The 22,535-nt window shown below is 46.6% G+C and overlaps 1 protein-coding gene across 1 annotated transcript; it reads right to left on the reverse strand.

Moving 5' to 3' along the window:
- Window positions 1-449: 449 nt before the first annotated feature.
- CTHRC1 (collagen triple helix repeat containing 1) lies at window positions 450-22,082 on the reverse strand. Its single transcript, XM_038745634.1, has 4 exons — window positions 21,933-22,082; window positions 6,039-6,260; window positions 3,997-4,213; window positions 450-1,021 (listed from the first exon to the last, which is right to left on the reverse strand). The coding sequence occupies exons 1-4, from the start codon at window positions 22,080-22,082 to the stop codon at window positions 879-881; spliced, it is 732 nt and encodes a 243-aa protein (XP_038601562.1). The 3' UTR covers window positions 450-878.
- Window positions 22,083-22,535: the final 453 nt, after the last annotated feature.

The raw sequence follows: 22,535 nt of genomic DNA on the forward strand, positions 1-22,535 counted from the left end.
AAATTTTTTTCCCTGTGCTCTTGGTGGGCGGAAGAGTACTGAACAAGATTTTGAAAACCTTTCGAGTGAATTGGGGGTCCTGAAAAGATTTCACTGTCTGCTGTTGTCCTGGAAGGTGAAGAGTCAGCAGTGCTGCAGGGGATCTTTTCTTCTTTGCAACAGGTCAGACTCTTTTCTACTCCGAGGAAGCTCCATTGTCCCATCTGTTTTAGCGCCCAACTTCTGAACTGTTTTTTTTTGGGTGTGCGTGTGTGGTTTTTAATGGTAAATGGTATTTGTTAGGCACTTATTTGGGGCCAGGCACTCTACCAGACGCTGGGGTAGATTCAAGATACTTGGGTTGAATACAGTCCCCTTCCCACATAGTGCTCAGGGAAATGGAGCTTGAAGGATAGTTCGCTTCACTTGGTAAGAACGAACAGTATGATCTAGGGAACAGAAGCCTAAATGCAAGGTCGTCTGATAGTTACTGAAATTCTTTTAATCTTATAAAATTACCTGTTTCTTGTCGGATCTAGTTTTGAAATAAACCCATGTCCAAAAATCAGGCTTTGTAAATTGTTTGGTAAGAGGTTTTATTAAGAGATATAAAATGATCTTGAACCTATAAAAAGGCTGGCTAAATGCTCCATTGCCAGAAAAGGAACAAATAAAAACCTTATCCGGCAGAAGTTTCACTCCTAATTACGGGGAAGGATAGGTACATTCTACTGACAGCAAACTTCCTAAACCATCTTCAAATGAACTAGGCGGGGATGACATTAAAAAAAGGTGGTCTGAATCTTCACTCATATTTGTAAACAAATTTACATTTTGGTCGGAAATACAGAAAACAGGCCTAGAAAGATTTCTTGGGATAAAAAAGCGAGGCTCCGAGGCTATTTGGGCAGTTCTTCGATGATGATGCGAGAAACAGAATTCCATCCGGTGGAAGCATCTCCTTTGGGGTAATCTGCACAAGTCCCGACCCAGATGGCGACATCCACTAACCCGGCACTGACCCCTTCGCAGAACCCCTCCACTGCAAAATAACAGACAAAATCCGGAGAGAGAGATTACCCTTCACACCCAGCAACCCGCAGTTACGTTTTCACGCAACATACACTGCATTCATTTCCAATTATTCGTACTAAACAACTTTCCTTAATTAGTAAATACTCAATAACTGATCAGGACTGCTGTAGCTATGCCCCCAGATACATGGAAAAGCAACGTTCTTCAGCTAAATAGCATACGCATTCAATAGTTCTGTAGCATAAGCATTACCATCAAACGGCCTACATTTTTTCAGCTCTGTGGAAAATGTCTTTAGTTTCTGGGGAAATCAAGATGAACGATTTATCATTGCATCTCCCCCCGAAAGGCTGTAGATTGATTTTTAAGGTTATTTCTACTCTAAAGATTCATTATTAACTATTGTGCATTTGATGTTCTGGAAGGAACATCTGTAATGGAAGGTATTTCCATTACACTGATGATCGTAAGCAAAACTTGTACTTCCCAAGCACTTAGTACAGTGCTCTGCACACAGTAAATGCTCAATAAATACGATTGAATGAAAAAAAGGTTAAGATGGGTTTTTTTCAGTGTCTCAGCAATAGCACACAACTACTCACTATAATACGATTTTCTTGTAGTGACTCTCATTTTTCGTGTGTGACATAAAAGTACCTCTTGTGTAAGGACCTCTAAACATTTGTTCAATGTTTAAATAAAAAGTAACTGTAGTCAACTTTGGTCATTCTCACTCAAGCTTCTGCCTGACCTTAGAAAAGACTCAACCAAAACCAAAAACATTAACATGCCCCAGTGGTCAGTTAAATGTGTCCGAAAGGGAAAAGGCATTATCCATAATAAAAGGGGCTTTATCCCAACCCAGGCTGACTGCTCTCACAGTCTTAAAGGGCACTGGGGCTCACAGTCTAAATAGAAGGGAAAACAGGTAAATCCCCACTGTGCAGTTGAGGAAACTGAAGCACAGAGAAGTTAAGTGACCTGGCCATGGTCACACAGCAAGCAATCAGCAGAGCCATGGCTTTTTCCACTAGGCCATGCTGCTTCTCATGGTCTTGTGGTGGGGATGCTGCCGTTAAGGATTTATGGGGGTATCAATCAATCAGTGGTACTTGTTGAGCACTTACAGTGTGCAGAGCACTGTGCTAAGCACTTCATAGATTCCAATACATCAGAACTAGCAGACTCATTCCCTGTCTGTGGTGAGCTCCACCTTATAGGAGGTGAAACACAAAATATTTACATGACATGGTCCTGCCAACTCTGCCCCCCCTACAAACACACACACACACAAACTTTTAAAGGTATTTAAGTGCTTATTAATAGGTGTTAGGCACTGAGCTAATCACTGGGTTAGAGAAAATCTAATCACATTGGTCACACAATCCATTTCCCACCCACTTGGCGGGTCACAGTCTTAATCCCCATGATGATGTAACTAAGGCTCAGGGAAGTGACTTGCCCAAGGTCACACAGCAGGGGTGGTGGAGCCTGGCCTGTGCTCTTTCCACTAGATCCCACTGCGAAGCAGCGTGGCTCAGTGGAAAGAGCACGGGCTTTGGAGTCAGAGGTTGTGGGTTCAAATCCCACCACTTAGCTGTGTGACTTTGGGCAAGTCACTTAACTTCTCTGTGCCTCAGTTACCTCATCTGTAAAATGGGGATTAAGATTGTGAGTCCCACATGGGACAACCTGATCACCTTGTAACCTCCCCAGCGCTTAGAACAGTGCTTTGCACATAGTAAGCGCTTAATAAATGCCATTATCATTATTATTATATTTTAGCACACCATGATTCATATATCAAATACTGCTCAAGCCTATATTCATTAATTTTTAGAGTTTTTATTTTAATTCCTGTTTACCCATGTACCTTTTTTTAAGAGACAAGTGCTTAGTACTCTGCACACAGTAAGCACTCAAATATCATTGATTGACTGATTAAAATAAACAAGCCCCAAAAGTATAAAGGCCTGACAGCCCCTTTTATGAGTTGTCTACTTACTGCACAATCCTGCATCGTGTTCTAAGTACTACTTTACTATGTTCAATCATATTTATTGAGCGCTTACTGGGTGCAGGGCACTGTACTAAGCGCTTGGGAAGTCCAAGTTGGCAACGTATAGGGACGGTCCCCACCCAAAAGCAGGCTTACAGTCGAGAAGGGGGAGACAGACTTCATTCATTCATATGTATTGGGCGCTTACTGGGTGCAAGACACTGTACTAAGCGCTTGGGAAGTCCAAGTCGGCAACATATAGGGACGGTCCCCACCCGACAGCGGGCTCAGTCGAGAAGGGGGAGACAGACTTCATTCATTCATTCAATCATATTTATTGAGCGCTTACTGGGGGCAGGGCACTGTACTAAGTGCTTGGGAAGTCCAAATTGGCAACGTATAGGGACGATCCCCACCCAACAGCGGGCTCGCAGTCGAGAAGGAGACGGACAACAACAAAACGTATTAGCAAAATAAAATGAATATTTACAAGGTCCCCCGCGGTACCTGTCAATCAATCAATCAATCGTACTGTGTGCAGGGCACTGTGCTAAGGGCTTGGGAAATCCAAGTTGGCAATATATAGAGACGGTCCCTACCCAACAGCGGGCTCACAGTCTAGAAGGGGGAGCCAGAGAACAAAACCAAACATATTAACAAAATAAAATAAATAGAATAAACTGGAATGAATTTTATGCAATCTACTGATCTATTATGAACAGGGAATTTTTAACAACTGGTTCTGTAAACCAAATACATTGGAAAATCTTCAGCAATATGTGGTGCCACAGTTTCCTCATATGTAAAATGGGGATGAAATTTACTGTTCTCCCTCCTTAGACTGCAAGCCCTATATGGGACTGGGACTATGTCCAACCTGATTAACTTGTATCAACCCTAGTGCTTAGAACAGGGCTCGACACATGGTGTGCTCTTAATGCCGTAATTATAATTAACAGATTTTAAGCTGTCATTCTACATACCTGAAGAGGTGCGGTGAATATTAATGGTGGAATTCAGCTCAGGGCTTCCTTGGTCCAAGTAGATGATAGCTTCGATGGGAAGGGGCCCAGAGCATTCGGCTCCATTGAACGTGAAGTACCAACGTTGACAACATGCGTTTTTGCATTTGAGTCGAAGTGATCCACTAAAGAGCACCCTGAGGGCACTATTAGACCGCATCTTTGTGAAAGTACATTCCTAGTGAAAAGTACAGACATTAGCTAGCATTAGACAGCATTCTCACATCTACTTCAGACCCAGAACTTTCCTTCCGTCTTTGAAGTGTCCTGTTCCCCAAAGCTGACATTTTTAAGTTCTAGGCAGCCAAAGTGAAACTGATTTGGAGAAACTGGCAGACTAGTGACACTTTTTTTTCCCCCCCGGACACAAACACCTCTGTGAAATACTTGCTTCCCAGCTCCTGTTCAGGCAGGAGGCAGGCACACAGTAAGCGCTCAATAAATACGACTGATTGATTGATTGATAGATTGATTGATGTGAATATGCACCATCCTAATCGAGGTTAGAGCTATAGTCTGTTCTCTGAAGGACAGGCATTTTCCGCCGAAAACCCAGATCAATCAATCAATCAATCAATCGTATTTATTGAGTGCTTACTATGTGCAGAGCACTGTACTAAGCGCTTGGGAAGTACAAATTGGCAACACATAGAGACAGTCCCTACCCAACAGTGGGCTCACAGTCTAAAAGGGGGAGACAGAGAACAGAACCGAACATACCAACAAAATAAAATAAATAGGATAGAAATGTACAAGTAAAATAAATAAATAAATAAATAAATAGAGTAATAAATATGTACAACCATATATACATATATACAGGTGCTGTGGGGAAGGGAAGGAGGTAAGATGGGGGGATGGAGAGGGGGACGACGGGGAGAGGAAGGAAGGTGTTCAGTCTGGGAAGGCCTCCTGGAGGAGGTGAGCTCTCAGCAGGGCCTTGAAGGTAACTGTAATAAGGCTTTGAAGGTGGGGAAAGTGTTGGTCTGTCATATATGAAGGGGGGACAGAGTTCCAGGCCAGAGGGAGGATGTGGACAAGCGGTTAGTGGCAAGATAGATGAGACTGAGGTACAGTGAGATGGTTGGCGTTAGAGGAGCAGAGTGTGCGGGTTGGGTTGTAATAATAATAATAATGATAATGGCATTTATTAAGTGCTTACTATGTGCAAAGCACTGTTCTAAGCGCTGGGGAGGTTACAAGGTGATCAGGTTGTCCCACGGGGGGGCTCACAATCTTAATCCCCATTTTACGGATGAGGTAACTGAGGCACAGGGAAGTTAATTGACTTGCCCCAAGTCACACAGCTGACAATTGGCGGAGCCGGGATTCGAACCCGTGACCTCCGACTCCAAAGCCCTTGCTCTTTCCACTGGAGATTCATTTGTTCAGTTGCATTTATGCTTGTGTGTGCAAAACAGTGCACTGAGTGCGTGGGAGAGTACAATATAACAAGAAACAGACACATTCCCTGCCCACAATGAGCTCACGGCCTGGAGACGAGCTCAGTGAGGCAGAGTAGGAGGAGAGTTGATTGCTTTCCTGTCTGACAGAATGCAGAGCACTTGGGTCTCCTCCAAATTTAGGGCGAAGACTGTTCCAGACATCATGGTTGGGTTTTTTTGTTCCTTAATAGTGTTTCTTAAGTGCTTATTATGTGTTAAACACCGTTCTAAGTGCTGGGGTAGGGACAGGTTAATCAATCAATCAATCAATCGTATTTATTGAGCGCTTACTGTGTGCAGAGCACTGTACTAAGCGCTTGGGAAGTCCAAGTTGGCGACATATAGAGACAGTCCCTACCCAACAGTGGGCTCACAGTCTAAAAGATGTGAGGTTAATTAGGTCGGACACAGTTCCTGTCCCACATGGGGCTCACGGTCCCAAGAACAGAATTGTCTCAGAATGAAATGAACTAAATTAGATTGGCAATTAGTATGGAACTCTTATATATGCTCTATGTAGAGAATTTAGACTTTGCCGTATGAGAGGTGTTTACTCACCGCAATTTTCCCCAGGTCTATGCCGTAATTGAGAGCGCTCCATGCACACTGTTTGTAGTTGGGGGTCCAGGTCTCTTCGAAACTTTCCCGCGTGCATTCCCCCTTTTCTCCTTTGAAGCCATCCCGGCCGGGGATTCCTGGAGTCCCAGGGATCCCATTGGCCCCGGGACTGCCGTCTCGCCCCGGGACCCCGGCTGGTCCTTGCAAACACATTCCATTATACTGGGGAAAGAGCAAGAGATTCGACTTAGATGGCAAGGATCAATCAATCAATCAATCAATCGTATTTATTGAGTGCTTACTATGTGCAGAGCACTGTACTAAGCGCTTGGGAAGTACAAATTGGCATCACATAGAGACAGTCCCTACCCAACAGTGGGCTCACAGTCTAAAAGGATAGATCTGAAAGGTTGCAAAACTGAGTTTATTCCGTAGTGCCAAAAGGAGAATTCTTACATATCACAACTTGTCTCTGAGAGGCCATTACCTGTGCGCTCTTTCTAGAATACTGAAAAAATCAACTCTCTCATCTGCTCATCTTCCCTTCCAACCCCACTCCTCCTACTGGCTTTCCCATCGCCAGTGAGAGCCTTCTCCCCATTCCAGAAGCTAATCCACACATTCTTTTTTAACTAGAGTGATAATGCCCATTTTACAGCTGAGGTAATTGAGGCATGCAGAAGTTAATCAATCAATCGTATTTATTGAGCGCTTACTGTGTCAGAGCACTGTACTAACCGCTTGGGAAGTACAAGTTGGCAACATATAATAATAATGGCATTTATTAAGCGCTTACTATGTGCAAAGCACTGTTCTAAGCGCTGGGGGGATACAGGTTGATCAGGTTGTCCCACGTGGGGCTCCCAGTCTTCATCCCCATTTTACAGATGAGGGAACTGAGGCACAGAGAAGTGAAGTGACTTGCCCAAAGTCACACAGCTGACAAGTGGCGGAGCCGGGATTTGAACCCATGACCTCTGACTCCAAAGCCCGGGCTCTTTCCCACTGAGCCACGCTACCCAGCAGTGGGCTCACAGTCTAAAAGGGGCAGACGGAGAACAAAACCAAACATACTAACAAAATAAAATAAATAGAATAGATAGGTACAAGTAAAATAAATAGAGTAATAAATAAGTTAAGTGAATTGCCCAAGGTCACACAGCAGACAAGTGGCAGAGCCAGGATTAGAACCCAGGTCCTTCTGACTCCCAGGCCCGTGGTCAATCCACCAGGCCATACTGGTGGATAGCGCTTAGAACAGTGCTTTGCACATAGTAAGCGCTTAATAAATGCCATCGTTATTATTATTATAGTGCCGGCGGTGTCTCAGAAGGAAAGAAAATGACTTCACATCAGTACCTGTTTGAGTGCAATAAAAGAATATGCAGTCCACTAAGGGTAATAAAGAATGAAGCTTTATACTGTACTCTCCCTAGCGCTTAATATAGTGCTGTACTCATGGTAAGCGCTCAATAAATACGATTGATTGAAGATTTACAAACTATGACTCCCCCCAAAAGGCTGTAGATTGAATTTTAAGTTATTTCTACTCTAAAGATTCATTATTAACCATTGTGCCTTTGATGTTCTGGAAGGAACACCTGTAATGGAAGGTATTTCCATTACACTGATGATCGTAGGCAAAACTTGTACCTCCCAAGCGCTTAGTACAGTGCTCTGCACACAGTAAGCGCTCAATAAATACGATTGAATGAATGAATCTTCCTTTTCCCTGGCCCCCTTGCTAAGTAAATTCCGCTAGGGGGCGGGCCTTTGCCAAAAATATTTTGTCTAGCGCCCTAAACGAACCCAAATGACCCGATGTAAGTCGTTGCCATCAACTTTCTAGGATTTGTATTTGGTTCATGTTTCAGGGAAAACAAATCCAATTTACCAAATCACCTCTCTCCTCCCCTTGCATCTGTGCGGTGGTACAACTGAGCCTTGTATGCAACTCGCTTGAATCCAATCGGTACCTTTTCCAGGCCGGATTAGAGCCCTGAGCACTGGGGAAAGGGAATAAGGGGCTGGAACGTAGGGGAGGAATGGTGTAGAAATTGAACGGAAAACCGAAAGCAGGGCGTTTCTATTGGTTTTTACATGCAAGCATTTTGATCAAATTAGATGCCAAGGTACACAAATCAACATTTCTCTTTTCAATCTGGGATTTGGGGAATCACTTCAGGGGCAAAGACACATGGGGCCTTGTAAAACCTAACACGCCCAGGGCTCTGGGGGGAAAGCTGGAGGAGGGGAGCATGATGGATCCGCCTGAAGCAGTCCCATGTGGGTTCCAGTTAGGATGACTCGTTAGCAAGTTGAAAATTATTTGTGTGATAGAGCATGAGTCATCGTTACAAATGAAGCCCAGACATAACAGGGAGAGCGTATCGTGAGAACCTCGTTAGAGGTAGAGGAAATAAAGGCTCTCTTCTAATGATATGGTGGTCGTCGCCTACTTAATCAATCAGTGGAATGTAGCGAGCCCTTACAGTTAAAGAGCAAGGTACTATGCATTTGGGGGAGTACAATGCAATAGAGTTGGTAGACAGGAGCCCTGTTTAGTGGCTATTTTCGGCGAAGGGCATTTTTTTGGAATGTTATTCTGCTGGTGTCTCCTGCTAGGAATGTCAGGTCGACCTCGGTCCTGAGACCTTTCCTTATCTGTATAATGGGGCTACAACAGATTGTGAGTCCCTATGGGACAGGGATTGTGCCTAATCTGATCACCTGACATCTACTTAATATATAGTAAGAGCTTAATACATGTGGTAATTACTAATTCTGTAAACTCGTCTCTCAAGACTGTAAGCTTTTTATAGGCAGGGAACATATCTGCTAAGTCTGTTGCATTATACTCTCCCAGGTATTAAGTTCAGTGCTCCACACATAGTAACCTACCCCTAGTATCACCAATAGATGGGTTTAATGGTGGAAGAAATCAATCAACTTGTACTTCCCAAGCTCTTAGTACAGTGCTCTGCACACAGTAAGCGCTCAATAAATACAATTGAATGAATCAACAGTATTTAGTGAGTACTTATGATGGGCAGAGCACTCTAAGAGCTTGGGAGAGTACGATACAACAGAATTAGCAGTCACGTTCTCTGCCCATCACGAGCTTATAGAAAATTCCACGCAGCCGTGTGCTGCTGTTGGCATTGAGATTGCACAATGTTGTTTTTCAGTATTATCTTCTTGTTTCATTTACTCCCTCAGACAGTACTATGGGCTTCCCTAGATCTTCAGTACCAAGGGAAAACAAAGGAAGTGGGGAAACTAGCACCTTTGCCTGGGTTCTGACTGACTGGCTTCTGTGAAGGACCCCCACAAAGAGGTAGAAAGGTGGGTTCATCGGTACTCAAACAGGGGTGCTGATTGCCTAAAGCGCATTTAATTGGATTCTTGGGCACCCCTATCTGATCATCCTCCACCCAGTTGAAGGGGTTGATTTACAACCCACTGAGCCATAGGTCTGATTTGTTAAAAACACCCCCCAGTCATCCTTTGTGACACCCATCTCTCTCTGTCTTGCACCAGAAGCCATCCGAGAAAGGGCTGTAGAAAAGAAACCAAGAAGGAGGGGAGGGGGAAGTGGGGAAAAGCAAAAGAGGAAGAAAGTAGAACAGATGAAAAAGGAAAAGAGGAAAAAATAGCAAAAGGGCTGGGGAAGGGCCTGAAAGAGCATAGGGAAAAGTGAAGACAGGAGCGAAGGCTTAAGACAGTAAAGACAAAAGATTACAGTCACGGGAAGGACAGAAACATTCAGTGGAGGAAAAGGAGGCTGAGGAGTAGAAGTGAGGAGAGGCCAAAAGAGAAAGAAGAAAGAAACAACCCAGAAGATGGGTTGGACAATTAGAAAAAAAAAACCAGCTAAAGAAGAGTCGAGGGACACAGGGAGAGACGAGAGGATCACTTATTTAGAGGTAGGAAAAACTAAAGAGATTTGGAGAGATGGAAAAACTACCTCAATTTAACCCCGGAGAAGAACAAGAATGTCCTAGGCTCCACTTAAAAAAGCTTTAGGCAACTAGGAAGAGCCTAATGTGGCTGCTAAAACTACACACTTTAAAGAAAGGTTTCCAAATTAAATAAATTGCCCTGCCTCTGTGCATTAATCAATCGATGGTATTTATGAGCACTGTGTGCAGAGCGTTCTTCTAAGCGCTTGGGAGAATACATTACCTTCTAGACTGTGAGCCCGTTGTTGGGTAGGGACCGTCTCTAAATGTTGCTGATTTGTACTTCCCAAGCGCTTAGTACAGTGCTCTGCATACAGTAAGCACTCAAATACGATCAGTGCTTTGCACATAGTAAGCGCTTAACAAATACCATCATCTTCAAATACGATTGAATGAATGAATGCCACAGAGCCGGCAGGAGTTTCTCCCTACTTTAAACCGTCAGTACCTTTCCCTACCGCATCATCACCATCATCAATCATATTTATTGAGCGCTTACTAGGTGCAGAGCACTGTACTAAGCGCTTGGGAAGTACAAATTGGCAACATATAGAGACAGTCCCTACCCAACAGTGGGCTCACAGTCTAAAAGGGGGAGACAGAGAACAAAACCAAACATACTAACAAAATAAAATAAATAGAATAGATAGGTACAAGGAAAATAAATAAATAAATAACCTGCGGTCATTCAGACAAGAAAATTGCTGCTGCTCCTTCCTAGAAAGATGACCCAACATGACTCATAGTCTTCCAATTACAAAAGGAGTCGGACAAAATAGTTTTTGTGGGTTTTTGTCTCTGCCAGCAGAGAGGGGCGTTTCTCCCAACCAGGGCCACGTAGCATGGCTGAGGCCCCAGTTTGTGGAGTCACTGATTCCCCCCCCTCCAGCCCAGTTGGCCAATTTCTCTCCCGCCACCCGCTTCCCTTCCATCCCCTCCCCTCCCCTGTGTCTCAGCCCAATCTCCTCAAACACTGGAGAAGCAGCGTGGCCCTAAAAGTCCGAGGACCTGAGTTCGAATCCCGCCTCCACCCCTTGCCTGCTGCGGCGACCCGGGGCAAGTCATTTAACTTCTCTGTGTCTCAGTTTCCTCAACTGCAAAATACCTATTCTATTTAAACTGAACCCCATGAGGGACGGGGACTGTACCCAACATAATAATAATAATTATGGTATTTGTTAAGTGCTTACTATGTGCTAGGCACTGTACTAAGCGCTGGGATGGATACCAGCAAATCAAGTTGGACATAGTCCCTGTCCCATGTTCATTCATTCATTCAATTGTATTTATTGAGCATTTACTGGGTGCAGAGCACTGTACTAAGCGCTTGGGACGGACAAATCAGCAACATATAGAGACAATCCCCTACCCAACAAGAAGCAGCGTGGCTCAGTGGAAAAGAGCCCGGGTTTTGGAGTCAGAGGTCATGGGTTCAAATCCTATCTCTGCCAATTGTCAGCTGTGTGACTTTGGGCAAGTCACTTAACTTCTCTGGGCCTCAGTTACCTCATCTGTAAAATGGGGGGTTAAGACTGTGAGCCCCCCGTGGGACAACCTGATCACCCTGTAACCTCCCCAGCGCTAAGAACAGTGCTTTGCACATAGTAAGCGCTTAATAAATGCCATCATTATTATAAGTGCTTAGTACAGTGCTCTGCACACAGTAAGCGCTCAATAAATACGATTGATTGATTGATTGATAGAAGGGGGAGACAGACAACAAAACAAAATATGGGGCTCACAGTCTCAATCCCCATTTTACAGATGAGGTAACTGAGGCCCAGAGAAGCGAAGTGACTTGCCTAAAGGTCACCCAGCTGAGAAGTGGCAGAGCCAGGATTAGAACCCACGACCCTCTGACTCCCAGGCTTGGGTTCTATCCACTAAGCTACGCTGGGACAGGAACTAGGGCCACCTTGATTATCTTTATCTACCCCAGCACTTAGTGTAGTGTTTGGCATGTAATAAGGGCTTAAAAAATACCACAAATATTTCACAACAGGAGGACAACCACCTGTGTGTGTGCATTATCAGTTTGAGTTACTGATTATTACTCTATTTTACTTGTACATATCTATTTTATTTATTTTATTTTGTTAATATGTTTGGTTTTGTTGTCTGTCTCCCCCTTCTAGACTGTGAGCCCACTGTTGGGTAGGGACCGTCTCTATATGTTGCCAACTTGTACTTCCCGAGCGCTTAGTACAGTGTTCTGCACACAGTGCGCTCAATAAATACGATTGATTGATTGAGTTCAGCTAAGGATGGGCTTTCTTGTTTAAATGAAATGGGAAAAATATGCTTTCTGTCTTCCCATGCCCCTTGAGGGACGGGACCCTGCCTATGCCTACCTAAGGAAGCAGCATGGCCTAGTGAATAGGGTCCGGGCACGAGAGTCAGAAGGACCTGGGTTCTAATCCTGTCTCTGCCACTTGTCTTCTGTGTCACCTGGGGCAAGTCGCTTCACATCTCAGTGCCTCAATGACCTCATCTGTAAAATGGGGATAAAGACTGTTAGTCCCATGTGAGACAGGGCCTGTTTCCAACCTGATCTGCTTGTATCCATCCCAACACTTCATACAGTCCCTGGCATAAAGCGAGTGTTTAACAAATACCATTAAAAAAATACCCCAATATCAATCAATCAATCAATCGTATTCATTGAGCGCTTACTGGCAATATGGCTTAGTGGAAAGAGCCTGGGCTTGGGAGTCAGAGGTCGTGGGTTCTAATCCCGGCTCTGCCACTCATTCATTCGTTCAGTCGTATTTATTGAGCATTTACTGTGTGCAGAGCACTGTACTAAGTGCTTGGGAAGTACAAGTTGGCAACAGATAGATTTAGCTTTATTTCCATTTATTGTGATGACTTGACACCTGTCCACATGTTTTGTTTTGTTGTCTGTCTCCCCCTTCTAATAATAATAATAATAATGGCATTTATTAAGAACTTACTATGTGCAAAGCACTGTTCTAAGTGCTGGGGAGTTTACAAGGTGATCAGGTTGTCCCTCATGGGGCTCACAGTCTTCATCCCCATTTTCCAGATGAGGTAACTGAGGCACAGAGAAGTGAAGTGACTCGCCCAAAGTCACACAGCTGACAATTGGCAGAGTCAGGATTTGAACCCATGACCTCTGACTCCAAAGCCCGGGCTCTTTCCATGAGCCATGCTGCTCTTCTAGACTGTAAGCCCGTTGTTGGGTAGGGACAGTCTCTGTATGTTGCCAACTTGTACTTCCCAAGCGCTTAGTACAGTGTTCTGCACACAGTAAGCACTCAATAAATACGATTAAATGAATGAATGAATGAAGGGGGAAACAGACAACAAAACAAAATATGTAGACAGGTGTCAAAATCGTCAGAACAAATAGAATTATAGCTATATGCACATCATTAACAAAATAAATAGAATAGTATGTCGGCTGTGTGACCTTGGGCAAGCCACTTAACTTCTCTGTGCCTCAGTTCCTCATCTGTAAAATGGGGATGAAGACCGTAAGCCCCACGTGGGACAACCTGATGACCTTGTATCTCCCCCAGTGCTTAGAACAGTGCTTGGCACATAGTAAGTGCTTAACAAATACCAGCATTATTACTAGTAGTAATTACTCATTATTATTATTATTAGCGCTCTCTTGCACTCTCCCAAGCGCTTTGTAAAACGCTGAGGAAGCACCATAAATAGAGAAGCATTGTGGCTCAGTGGAAAGAGCACAGGCTTTGGAGTCAGAGGTCAGGGGTTCAAATCCCAGCTCCGCCACTTGTCAGCTGTGTGACTTTTGGCAAGTCACTTCACTTCTCTGTTTCTCAGTTCCCTCATCTGTAAAATGGGGAGGAAGACTGTGAGCCCCACGTGGGACAACCTGATCACCTTGTATACCCCCAGCACTTAGAACAGTGCTTTGCACATAGTAAGCATTTAACAAATACCATCATTATCACTTCTAGACTGTGAGCCCACTGTTGGGTAGGGACCCTCTCTATATGTTGCCAACTTGTACTTCCCAAGCGCTTAGTACAGTGCTCTGCCCACAGTTAGTGCTCAATAAGTGATTGAATGAATGAATATTATTATTAAATGGGTTAACTACCGCTTCCGTCTCCGGTCCTCTCCATAGACGGAGACACGTAGACACCACCAATCAATGGATGGGATGAACTGAGCGCTTACTACGGGTGGCGCAGTGTAGTGAGCGGTTGGGAAGCAGCCTGGCTCAGTGGAAGAAGCATGGGCTATGGAGTCAGAGGTCACGGGTTCGAATCCCGGCTCCGCCAACTGTCAGCTGTGTGACTTTGGGCATGTCACTTCACTTCTCACCTCAGTTACCTCATCTATAAAACGGGGATTAAAACTGTGAGTCCCCCCATGTGGGACAACCTGCTCACCTGCCCCATATCCCTCCTACCATTCCTTTCCAAACTCCTTGAACGAGTTGTCTACACGCGCTGCCTCGAATTCCTCAACACCAACTCTCTCCTCGACGCCCTCCAGTCTGGCTTCCGTCCCCTACATTCCACGGAAACTGCCCTCTCAAAGGTCACCAATGACCTCCTGCTTGCCAAATCCAACGGCTCATACGCTATCCTTTGGAGTCAGAGGTCATGGGTTCGAATCCTGGCTCTGCCAACGTGTCCGCTATGTGACCTGGGGCAAGTCACAACTTCTCGGAGCCTCAGTTCCCTCATCTGTAAAATGGGGATGAAGACTGTGAGCCCCACGCGGGACAACCTGATCACCTTATATCCCCCCTGTGCTTAGAACAGTGCTTTGCACATAGTAAGCGTTTAACAAATGCCATTATTATTATTATTATTATCCTAATTCTCCTCGACTTCTCAGATGCCTTCGACACTGTGGACCACCCCCTTCTCCTCAACACGCTATCTGACCTGGCTTCACAGACTCTGTCCTCTCCTGGTTCTCCTCTTATCTCTCCAGTCATTCATTCTCAGTCTCTTTTGCAGGCACCTCCTCCCCCTCCCATCCCCTTACTGTGGGGGTTCCCCAAGGTTCAGTGCTTGGTCCCCTTCTGTTCTCGATCTACACGCACTCCCTTGGTGACCTCATTCGCTCCCATGGCTTCAACTATCATCTTTACGCTGATGACACCCAGATCTACATCTCTGTCCCTGCTCTCTCCCCTTCCCTCCAGGCTCGCATCTCCTCCAGCCTTCAGGACATCTCCATCTGGATGTCTGCCCGCCACCTAAAACTCAACATGTCCAAGACTGAACTCCTTGTCTTCCCTCCCAAACCCTGCCCTGTCCCTGACTTTCCCATCTCTGTTGACGGCACTACCATCCTTCCCGTCTCACAAGCCCGCAACCTTGGTGTCACCCTCGACTCCGCTCTCTCGTTCACCCCTCACATCCAAGCCGTCACCAAAACCTGCCGGTCTCAGCTCCGCAACATTGCCAAGATCCGCCCTTTCCTCTCCATCCATACCGCTACCCTGCTCGTTCAAGCTCTCATCCTATCCCGTCTGGACTACTGCATCAGCCTTCTCTCTGATCTCCCATCCTCTTGTCTCTCCCCACTTCAATCCATACTTCACGCTGCTGCCTGGATTGTCTTTGTCCAGAAACGTTGTGGGCGTGTTACTCCCCTCCTCAAAAATCTCCAGTGGCTACCAATCTGCGCATCAGGCAGAAACTCCTCACCCTGGGCTTCAAGGCTGTCCATCCCCTCGCCCCCTCCTACCTCACCTCCCTTCTCTCCTTCTCCAGCCCAGCCCGCACCCTCCGCTCCTCCGCCGCTAATCTCCTCACCGTACCTTGTTCTCGCTTGTCCCACCATCGACCCCCGGCCCACGTCATCCCCCGGGCCTGGAATGCCTTCCCTCTGCCCATCCGCCAAGCTAGCTCTCTTCCTCCCTTCAAGGCCCTACTGAGAGCTCACCTCCTCCAGGAGGCCTTCCCAGACTGAGCCCCTTCCTTCCTCTCCCCCTCGTCCCCCTGTCCATCCACCCCATCTTACCTCCTTCTCTTCCCCACAGCACCTATATATATGTTTGTACATATTTATTACTCTATTTTACTTTGAGACTGTGAGCCCACTGTTGGGTAGGGACTGTCTCTATATGTTGCCAACTTGTACTTCCCAAGCGCTTAGTACAGTGCTCTGCACACAGTAAGCGCTCAAATACGATTGACTGATTGATTTACTTGTTCATATCTATTCTATTTTGTTAGTATGTTTGGTTTTGTTCTCTGTCTCCCCCTTTTAGACTGTGAGCCCACTGTTGGGTAGGGACTGTCTCTATATGTTGCCAATTTGTACTTCCCAAGCGCTTAGTACAGTGTTCTGCACACAGTAAGCGCTCAATAAATACGATTGATTGATTGTAACCTCCCCAGCGTTCAGAACAGTGCTTTGCACATAGTAAGCGCTTAACAAATACCATCATTATTATTATTACTGGGAGAGTCCAGAACAACAGAATCAGGTGGACACGTCCGCCTCCCCTGACGCGCGTCCCCGCGCCGGGTGGGCGCGCATGCGCAGACGTGGACAGACACACCCACCCATACTCAGGTAGACGTCCCCCCTCCGCTGTCCAGCGCGCATGCTCCTTCCCCGGCGCGCGCACGCGCGCAGACGTGGACACCCCCTCCCACACACACACACACTCACAGGTAGATATCCCTCCGCTGTCCAGTGCGCATGCTTCTCCCTCTTTTCCCCGGAACGCGCACGCGCAGACGTGGACATACCCCCCCCCACACACACACACAGGTAGACATCCCTCCTCCGCCGTCCAGTGCGCATGCTCCTCCCCCCAAACCTCTCCCCGGCGCGCGCACGCGCGCAGACGTGGACATTCCCCCCCCATCACAGGCAGACTCCCCTCCTCCGCCGTCCAGTGCGCATGCTCCTCCCACCTCTCCCCCCCGCCCCCACCTTCATTCATTCATTCCTTCCATCGGATTTAAGGGGCGCTCACTATGTGCACAGCACTAGACTAAGCGCTTGGGAAGGACAGGTTCATTCCTTCCTCCCACCGTATTTACGGAGCATTTCCTGTGTGCAGAGCACTGGACTAAGCTGTCTCTAGATGTTGCCAATTTGTACTTCCCAAGCGCTTAGTACAGTGCTCTGCATCATCATCAATCGTATTTATTGAGCGCTTACTATGTGCAGAGCACTGTACTAAGCGCTTGGGAAGTACAAGTTGGCAACATCTAGAGACAGTTCCTACCCAACAGTGGGCTCACAGTCTAAAAGGGGGGAGACAGAGAACAAAATCAAACATACTAACAAAATAAAATAAATAGAATAGATACGGACAAATAAAATAAATAAATAAATTTATGCACATAGTAATTGCTCAATAAATACGATTGATGATGATGATGATGATGACTAAGCACTGGGGATGACAAAGTCAGTCATTCATTCAGTCGTACTTAATGGTGCGCTTACTGTGTGCAGAGCACTGGACTAAGCGCTGGGGAGGACCAAGTCAGTCATTCATTCAATCGTACTTATGGTGCGCGTACTGTGTGCAGAGCACTGGACTAAGCGCTGGGGAAATACAGATTCATTCATTCATCATCATCATCATCATCAATCGTATTTATTGAGCGCTTACTGTGTGCAGAGCACTGTACTAAGCGCTTGGGAAGTACAAATTGGCAACATATAGAGACAGGCCCTACCCAACAGTGGGCTCACAGTCTAAAAGGGGGGAGACAGAGAACAAAATCAAACATACTAACAAAATAAAACAAATAGAATAGATATGTACAAATAAAATAAATAAATAAATAGAGTAATACATTCATCCCTTCCATCGTATTTCTGGAGCGGTTCCTGTGTGCAGACCACTGGACTAAGCGCTGGGGAAGGACCAATTCATTCACTCATTCATTCCATCGTATTTATGGAACGCTTACCGTGTGCAGAGCACTGTCCTAAGCGCCTGGGAAGACAAATTCATTCATTCATTCCATCGCATTTATGGAGCGCTTACTGTGTGCAGAGGCCTGTACTAAGCGCTGGGGAAATACAGATTCATTCATTCATCCCTTCCGTCGTATTGCTGGAGCGCTTCCTGTGTGCAGAGCACTGGACTAAGCGCTGGGGAAGGACCAATTCATTCATTCATTCCATCGTATTTATGGAACGCTTACTGTGTACAAATAATAATAATGATGAGGGCATTTGTTAAGCGCTTACTATGTGCAAAGCACTGTTCTAAACGCTGGGGGGGATACAATGTGATCAAGTTGTCCCACGTGGGGCTCACCGTCTTAACCCCCATTTTTACAGATGAGGTAACTGAGGCTCAGAGAAGTTAAGTGACTTGCCCAAGGTCACACAGCAGACTTGTGGTGGAGTCGGGATTCGAACCCATGACCTCTGACTCCAAAGCCCATGCTCTTTCCACTGAGCCACGCTGCTTCTCTAAGCGCTCAATAAATACCGTTAAAAGCACTGTCCTAAGCGCTTGGGAAGATAAATTCGTTCATTCCTTCCACCGTATTTCTGGAGCGCTTCCTGTGTGCAGAGCACTGGACTAAGCGCTGGGGAAGGACCAATTCATTCATTCATTCATTCATTCATTCATTCCGTCGTATTTATGGAACGCTTACCGTGTGCAGAGCACTGTCCTAAGCGCTTGGGAAGACAAATTCATTTATTCATTCAATCGTATTTATGGAGTACTTCCTTTGTGCAGAGCACTGGACTAAGCGTTGGGGAAGGACCAATTCATTCATTCATTCCATCATATTTATGGAACGTTTACTGTGTACAGAGCACTGTCCTAAGCGCCTGGGAAGACAAATTCATTTATTCATTCAGTCGTATTTATGGAGCGCTTACTGTGTGCAGAACACTGGACTAAGCGCTGGGGAAGGACCAATTCATTCATTCTTTAACTCCATCGTACCACACCTGGGAGCCACAGCTGCCCCGCCCCACCACTGTTTCCCGGCGCTTAGTACAGTGCTCTGCACACGGGAAGTGCTCAATAAATACGACTGACTGACTGTCTGAATGAATGAATAGTAAGCGCTTAACAAATACCAACATTACTATTATTATTATTATTATTATTAAAAGGGGGGCTCAGTATCATTATTATGATTATGATTAAAAGGGGGGGCTCAGCCTGGGAGCCACACCTGCCCCGCCTCCCCCCCCCCCCAACGTTCCCCGGCGCTTAGTCCAATGCTCTGCACACAGGAAGCGCTCAATAAATAGGACTGACTGACTGACTGAATGGTAAGTGCTTAACAAATACCAACATTATTATTATTATTATTGCTAAAAGGGGGGTCTCAGCCTGGGAGCCACACCTGCCCCGCCCCCCCCCCCAATCGTTCCCCGGCGCTTAGTCCAATGCTCTGCACACAGGAAGCGCTCCATAAATACGACTGAATGAATGAATGAATAGTAAGCACTTAAATAGCAACATTATTATTATTACTATTGAAAGGGGGGGCTCAGTATCATTATTATGATTATGATTATTATTAAAAGGGGGGCTCAGGATGGGAGCCCACAGGAAGCGCCCAATAAATAGGACTGACTGACTGAATGAATGAATATCAATCAATCAATCAATCAATCGTATTTATTGAGCGCTTACTATGTGCAGAGCACTGGACTAAGCGCTTGGGAAGGACAAATTGGCAACATCTAGAGACAGGCCCTACCCAACAGTGGGCTCACAGTCTAAAAGGGGGAGACAGAATAGTAAGCACTTAACAAATACCAACATTATTATTATTATTATTATTATTATTATTATTATTAAAAAGGGGGGGCTCAGTCTGGGAGCCACACCTGCCCCTTCCCCCCTTCCAACCGTTCCCCGGCGCTTAGTCCAGTGCTCAATAAATACGACTGAATGAATGAATGAATAGTAAGCGCTTAATCAATCAATCAATCAATCAATATTGAGCGCCTGCTGTGTGCAGAGCACTGTACTAAGCGCTTGGGAAGGACAAGTTGGCAACATATAGAGACGGTCCCTACCCAACAGTGGGCTCACAGTTTAAAAGGGGGAGACAGACAACAAAACAAAACATAATCAATCAATTGTATTTACTGAGCGCTCACTGTGTGCAGAGCACTGTACTAAGCGCTTGGGAAGTACAAGTTGGCAACATACAGAGACGGGCCCTACCCAACAGTGGGCTCAAATACCAACATTATTATGATTATTATTAAAGGGGGGCGCTCAGTCCGGGAGCCACACCTGCCCCGCCCCCCTCAACCGTTCCCCGGCGCTTAGTCCAGCGCTCCGCACACAGTAAGCGCTCAATAAATACGACTGAATGAATGAATGAATGAATGACTAGTAAGCGCTTAATCAATCGTATTTATTGAGCGCTCAATAAATACGAGTGAATGAATGAATGAATGAATAGTAAGTGCTTAATCAAGCAATCGTATTTATTGAGCGCTTCCTGTGTGCGGAGCACTGGACTAAGCGCTTGGGAAGTACAAGCTGGCAACATCTAGAGACGGGCCCTACCCCACAGTGGGCTCACAGTCTACAAGGGGGAGACAGACAACAAAACCAAACATGATCAATCAATCAATCAATCGTATTTATTGACCCCTTACTGTGTGCGGAGCACTGGACTAAGCGCTTGGGAAGGACAAGCTGGCAACATATAGAGACGGTCCCTACCCCACAGTGGGCTCACAGTCTAGAAGGGGGAGACAGACAACAAAACCAAACATAATCAATCAATCGTATTTATTGAGCGCTTACCGTGTGCGGAGCACTGTACTAAGCGCTTGGGAAGTACAAGTTGGCAACATATTCATTCATTCAATCGTATTTATTGAGCGCTTACTGTGTGCAGAGCACTGTACTAAGCGCTTGGGAAGAACAAGTTGGCAACATATAGAGACGGTCCCTACCCAACAGTGGGCTCAAATACCAACATTATTATTATGATTATTATTAAAAGAGGGCTGCCCCGCCCCCCCCCCCCCACCGTTCCCCGGCGCTTAGTCCAGTGCTCCGCACACAATAAGCGCTCAATAAATCATCATCAAAATCATCAATCGTATTTATTGAGCGCTTACTATGTGCAGAGCACTGTACTAAGCGCTTGGGAAGTACAAATTGGCAACATATAGAGACAGTCCCTACCCAACAGTGGGCTCACAGTCTAAAAGGGGGAGACGGAGAACTGAACCAAACATACTAACAAAATAAATAGAATAGATATGTACAAGTAAAATAAATAAATAAATAGAGTAATAAATCTGTACAAACATATATCCATATATACAGGTGCTGTGGGGAAGGGAAGGAGGTAAGATGGGGTAGATGGAGAGGGGGACGAAGGGGAGAGGAAGGAAGGGAAGGAAGGGGCTCAGTCTGGGGCTCAATAAATACGACTGAATGAATGAATGAATAGTAAGCGCTTAATCAATCAATCAATCGTATTTATTGAGCGCTTACTGTGTGCGGAGCCCTGGACTAAGCGCTTGGGAAGGCCAAGTTGGCAACATATTCATTCCTTCATTCAATCGTATTTGTTGAGCGCTTACTGTGTGCGGAGCACTGGACTAAGCGCTTGGGAAGTCCAAGTTGGCAACATCTAGAGACGGTCCCTACCCAACAGCGGGCTCAAATACCAACATTATTATTATTATTATTATTATTATTATTCTTCACTTCTCTGTGCCTGAGTTCCCTCATCCGTAAAATGGGGATGAAGACTGGGAGCCCCACATGGGACAATCTGATGACTCTGAATCTCCCCCAGCGCTTAGAACAGTGCTTTGCACATAGTAAGCGCTTAACAAATACCAACACGATTATTATGATTATAATTAAAAGGCCCCGCCCCCCCCACCGTTCCCCGGCGCGCGCGCGCGCCCCCCCGCGGCCCGCGCTGGCGGTGCGCCCGCGCGCCCCTCCGTCCGGCTCGTGCCCGCGGGGGTCGGGAGCTCTCACCAGGTCGAGCGCCTCCCTGTGGCGGAGCAGCGCCTTCTGCTTCCCCTTGGGTCCCTCCGGCGCCCCCAGCGCCCCCAGGGCCCACAGCGCCCCCAGCGCCCGCAGCGCCCACTGCGCCCACGGCGCCGCCTCCGCGCGGCCCCTGCGCATCCTCCGCGCGCCTGGACCCGCCGGCCGCTGCGGAGGGATGGAGGAGGATGGAGGAGGAAGGAGGAGGAAGGAGGAGGATGGAGGAGGACGGAGGAGGATGGAGAAGGACGGAGGAGGATGGAGGAGGACGGAGGAGGACGGAGGAGGGGGTTGCGGGCCGGCGATGGGTCTCAGAGGGCGTCTCCGAGCAGTGTGCGGCGGGGGGCCCCCAGGAATGGCCATCCCGGGCCAGGCCCACCCGGACCCCGCCCCTCCACGGCCCCTCCTCCTCCTCCTCCTCTTCCTCCTCCTCCTCCTCCTCCTCCTCTTCCTCCTCCCCCTCCTCCTCTTCCTCCTCCTCCTCTTCCTCCTCCTCCTCCCCCTCCTCCCCCTCTTCCCCTCCCCTCCTCCTCCTCCCTCTCCTCCTCCCCCTCCCCTCCTCCTCCTCCCCCTCCTCCCCTCTCCTCCCCCTCC

The sequence above is a fragment of the Tachyglossus aculeatus genome, chromosome 4 (genome assembly GCF_015852505.1).
Source record: "Tachyglossus aculeatus isolate mTacAcu1 chromosome 4, mTacAcu1.pri, whole genome shotgun sequence".
NCBI classification, from domain to species: domain Eukaryota; kingdom Metazoa; phylum Chordata; class Mammalia; order Monotremata; family Tachyglossidae; genus Tachyglossus; species Tachyglossus aculeatus.

Excerpts from the sequence above, each read along its gene's own strand:
- CTHRC1 (XM_038745634.1), bottom strand. The coding sequence starts at position 22,082 with ATGCGCAGGGGCCGCGCGGAGGCGGCGCCGTGGGCGCAGTGGGCGCTG. Across the intron at positions 6,261-21,932 it reads ACAGGGAGGCGCTCGACCTG|TATAATGGAATGTGTTTGCA; the intron begins GTGAGAGCTCCC and ends CTCTTTCCCCAG. Across the intron at positions 4,214-6,038 it reads TAGACCTGGGGAAAATTGCG|GAATGTACTTTCACAAAGAT; the intron begins GTGAGTAAACAC and ends ACTTTTCACTAG.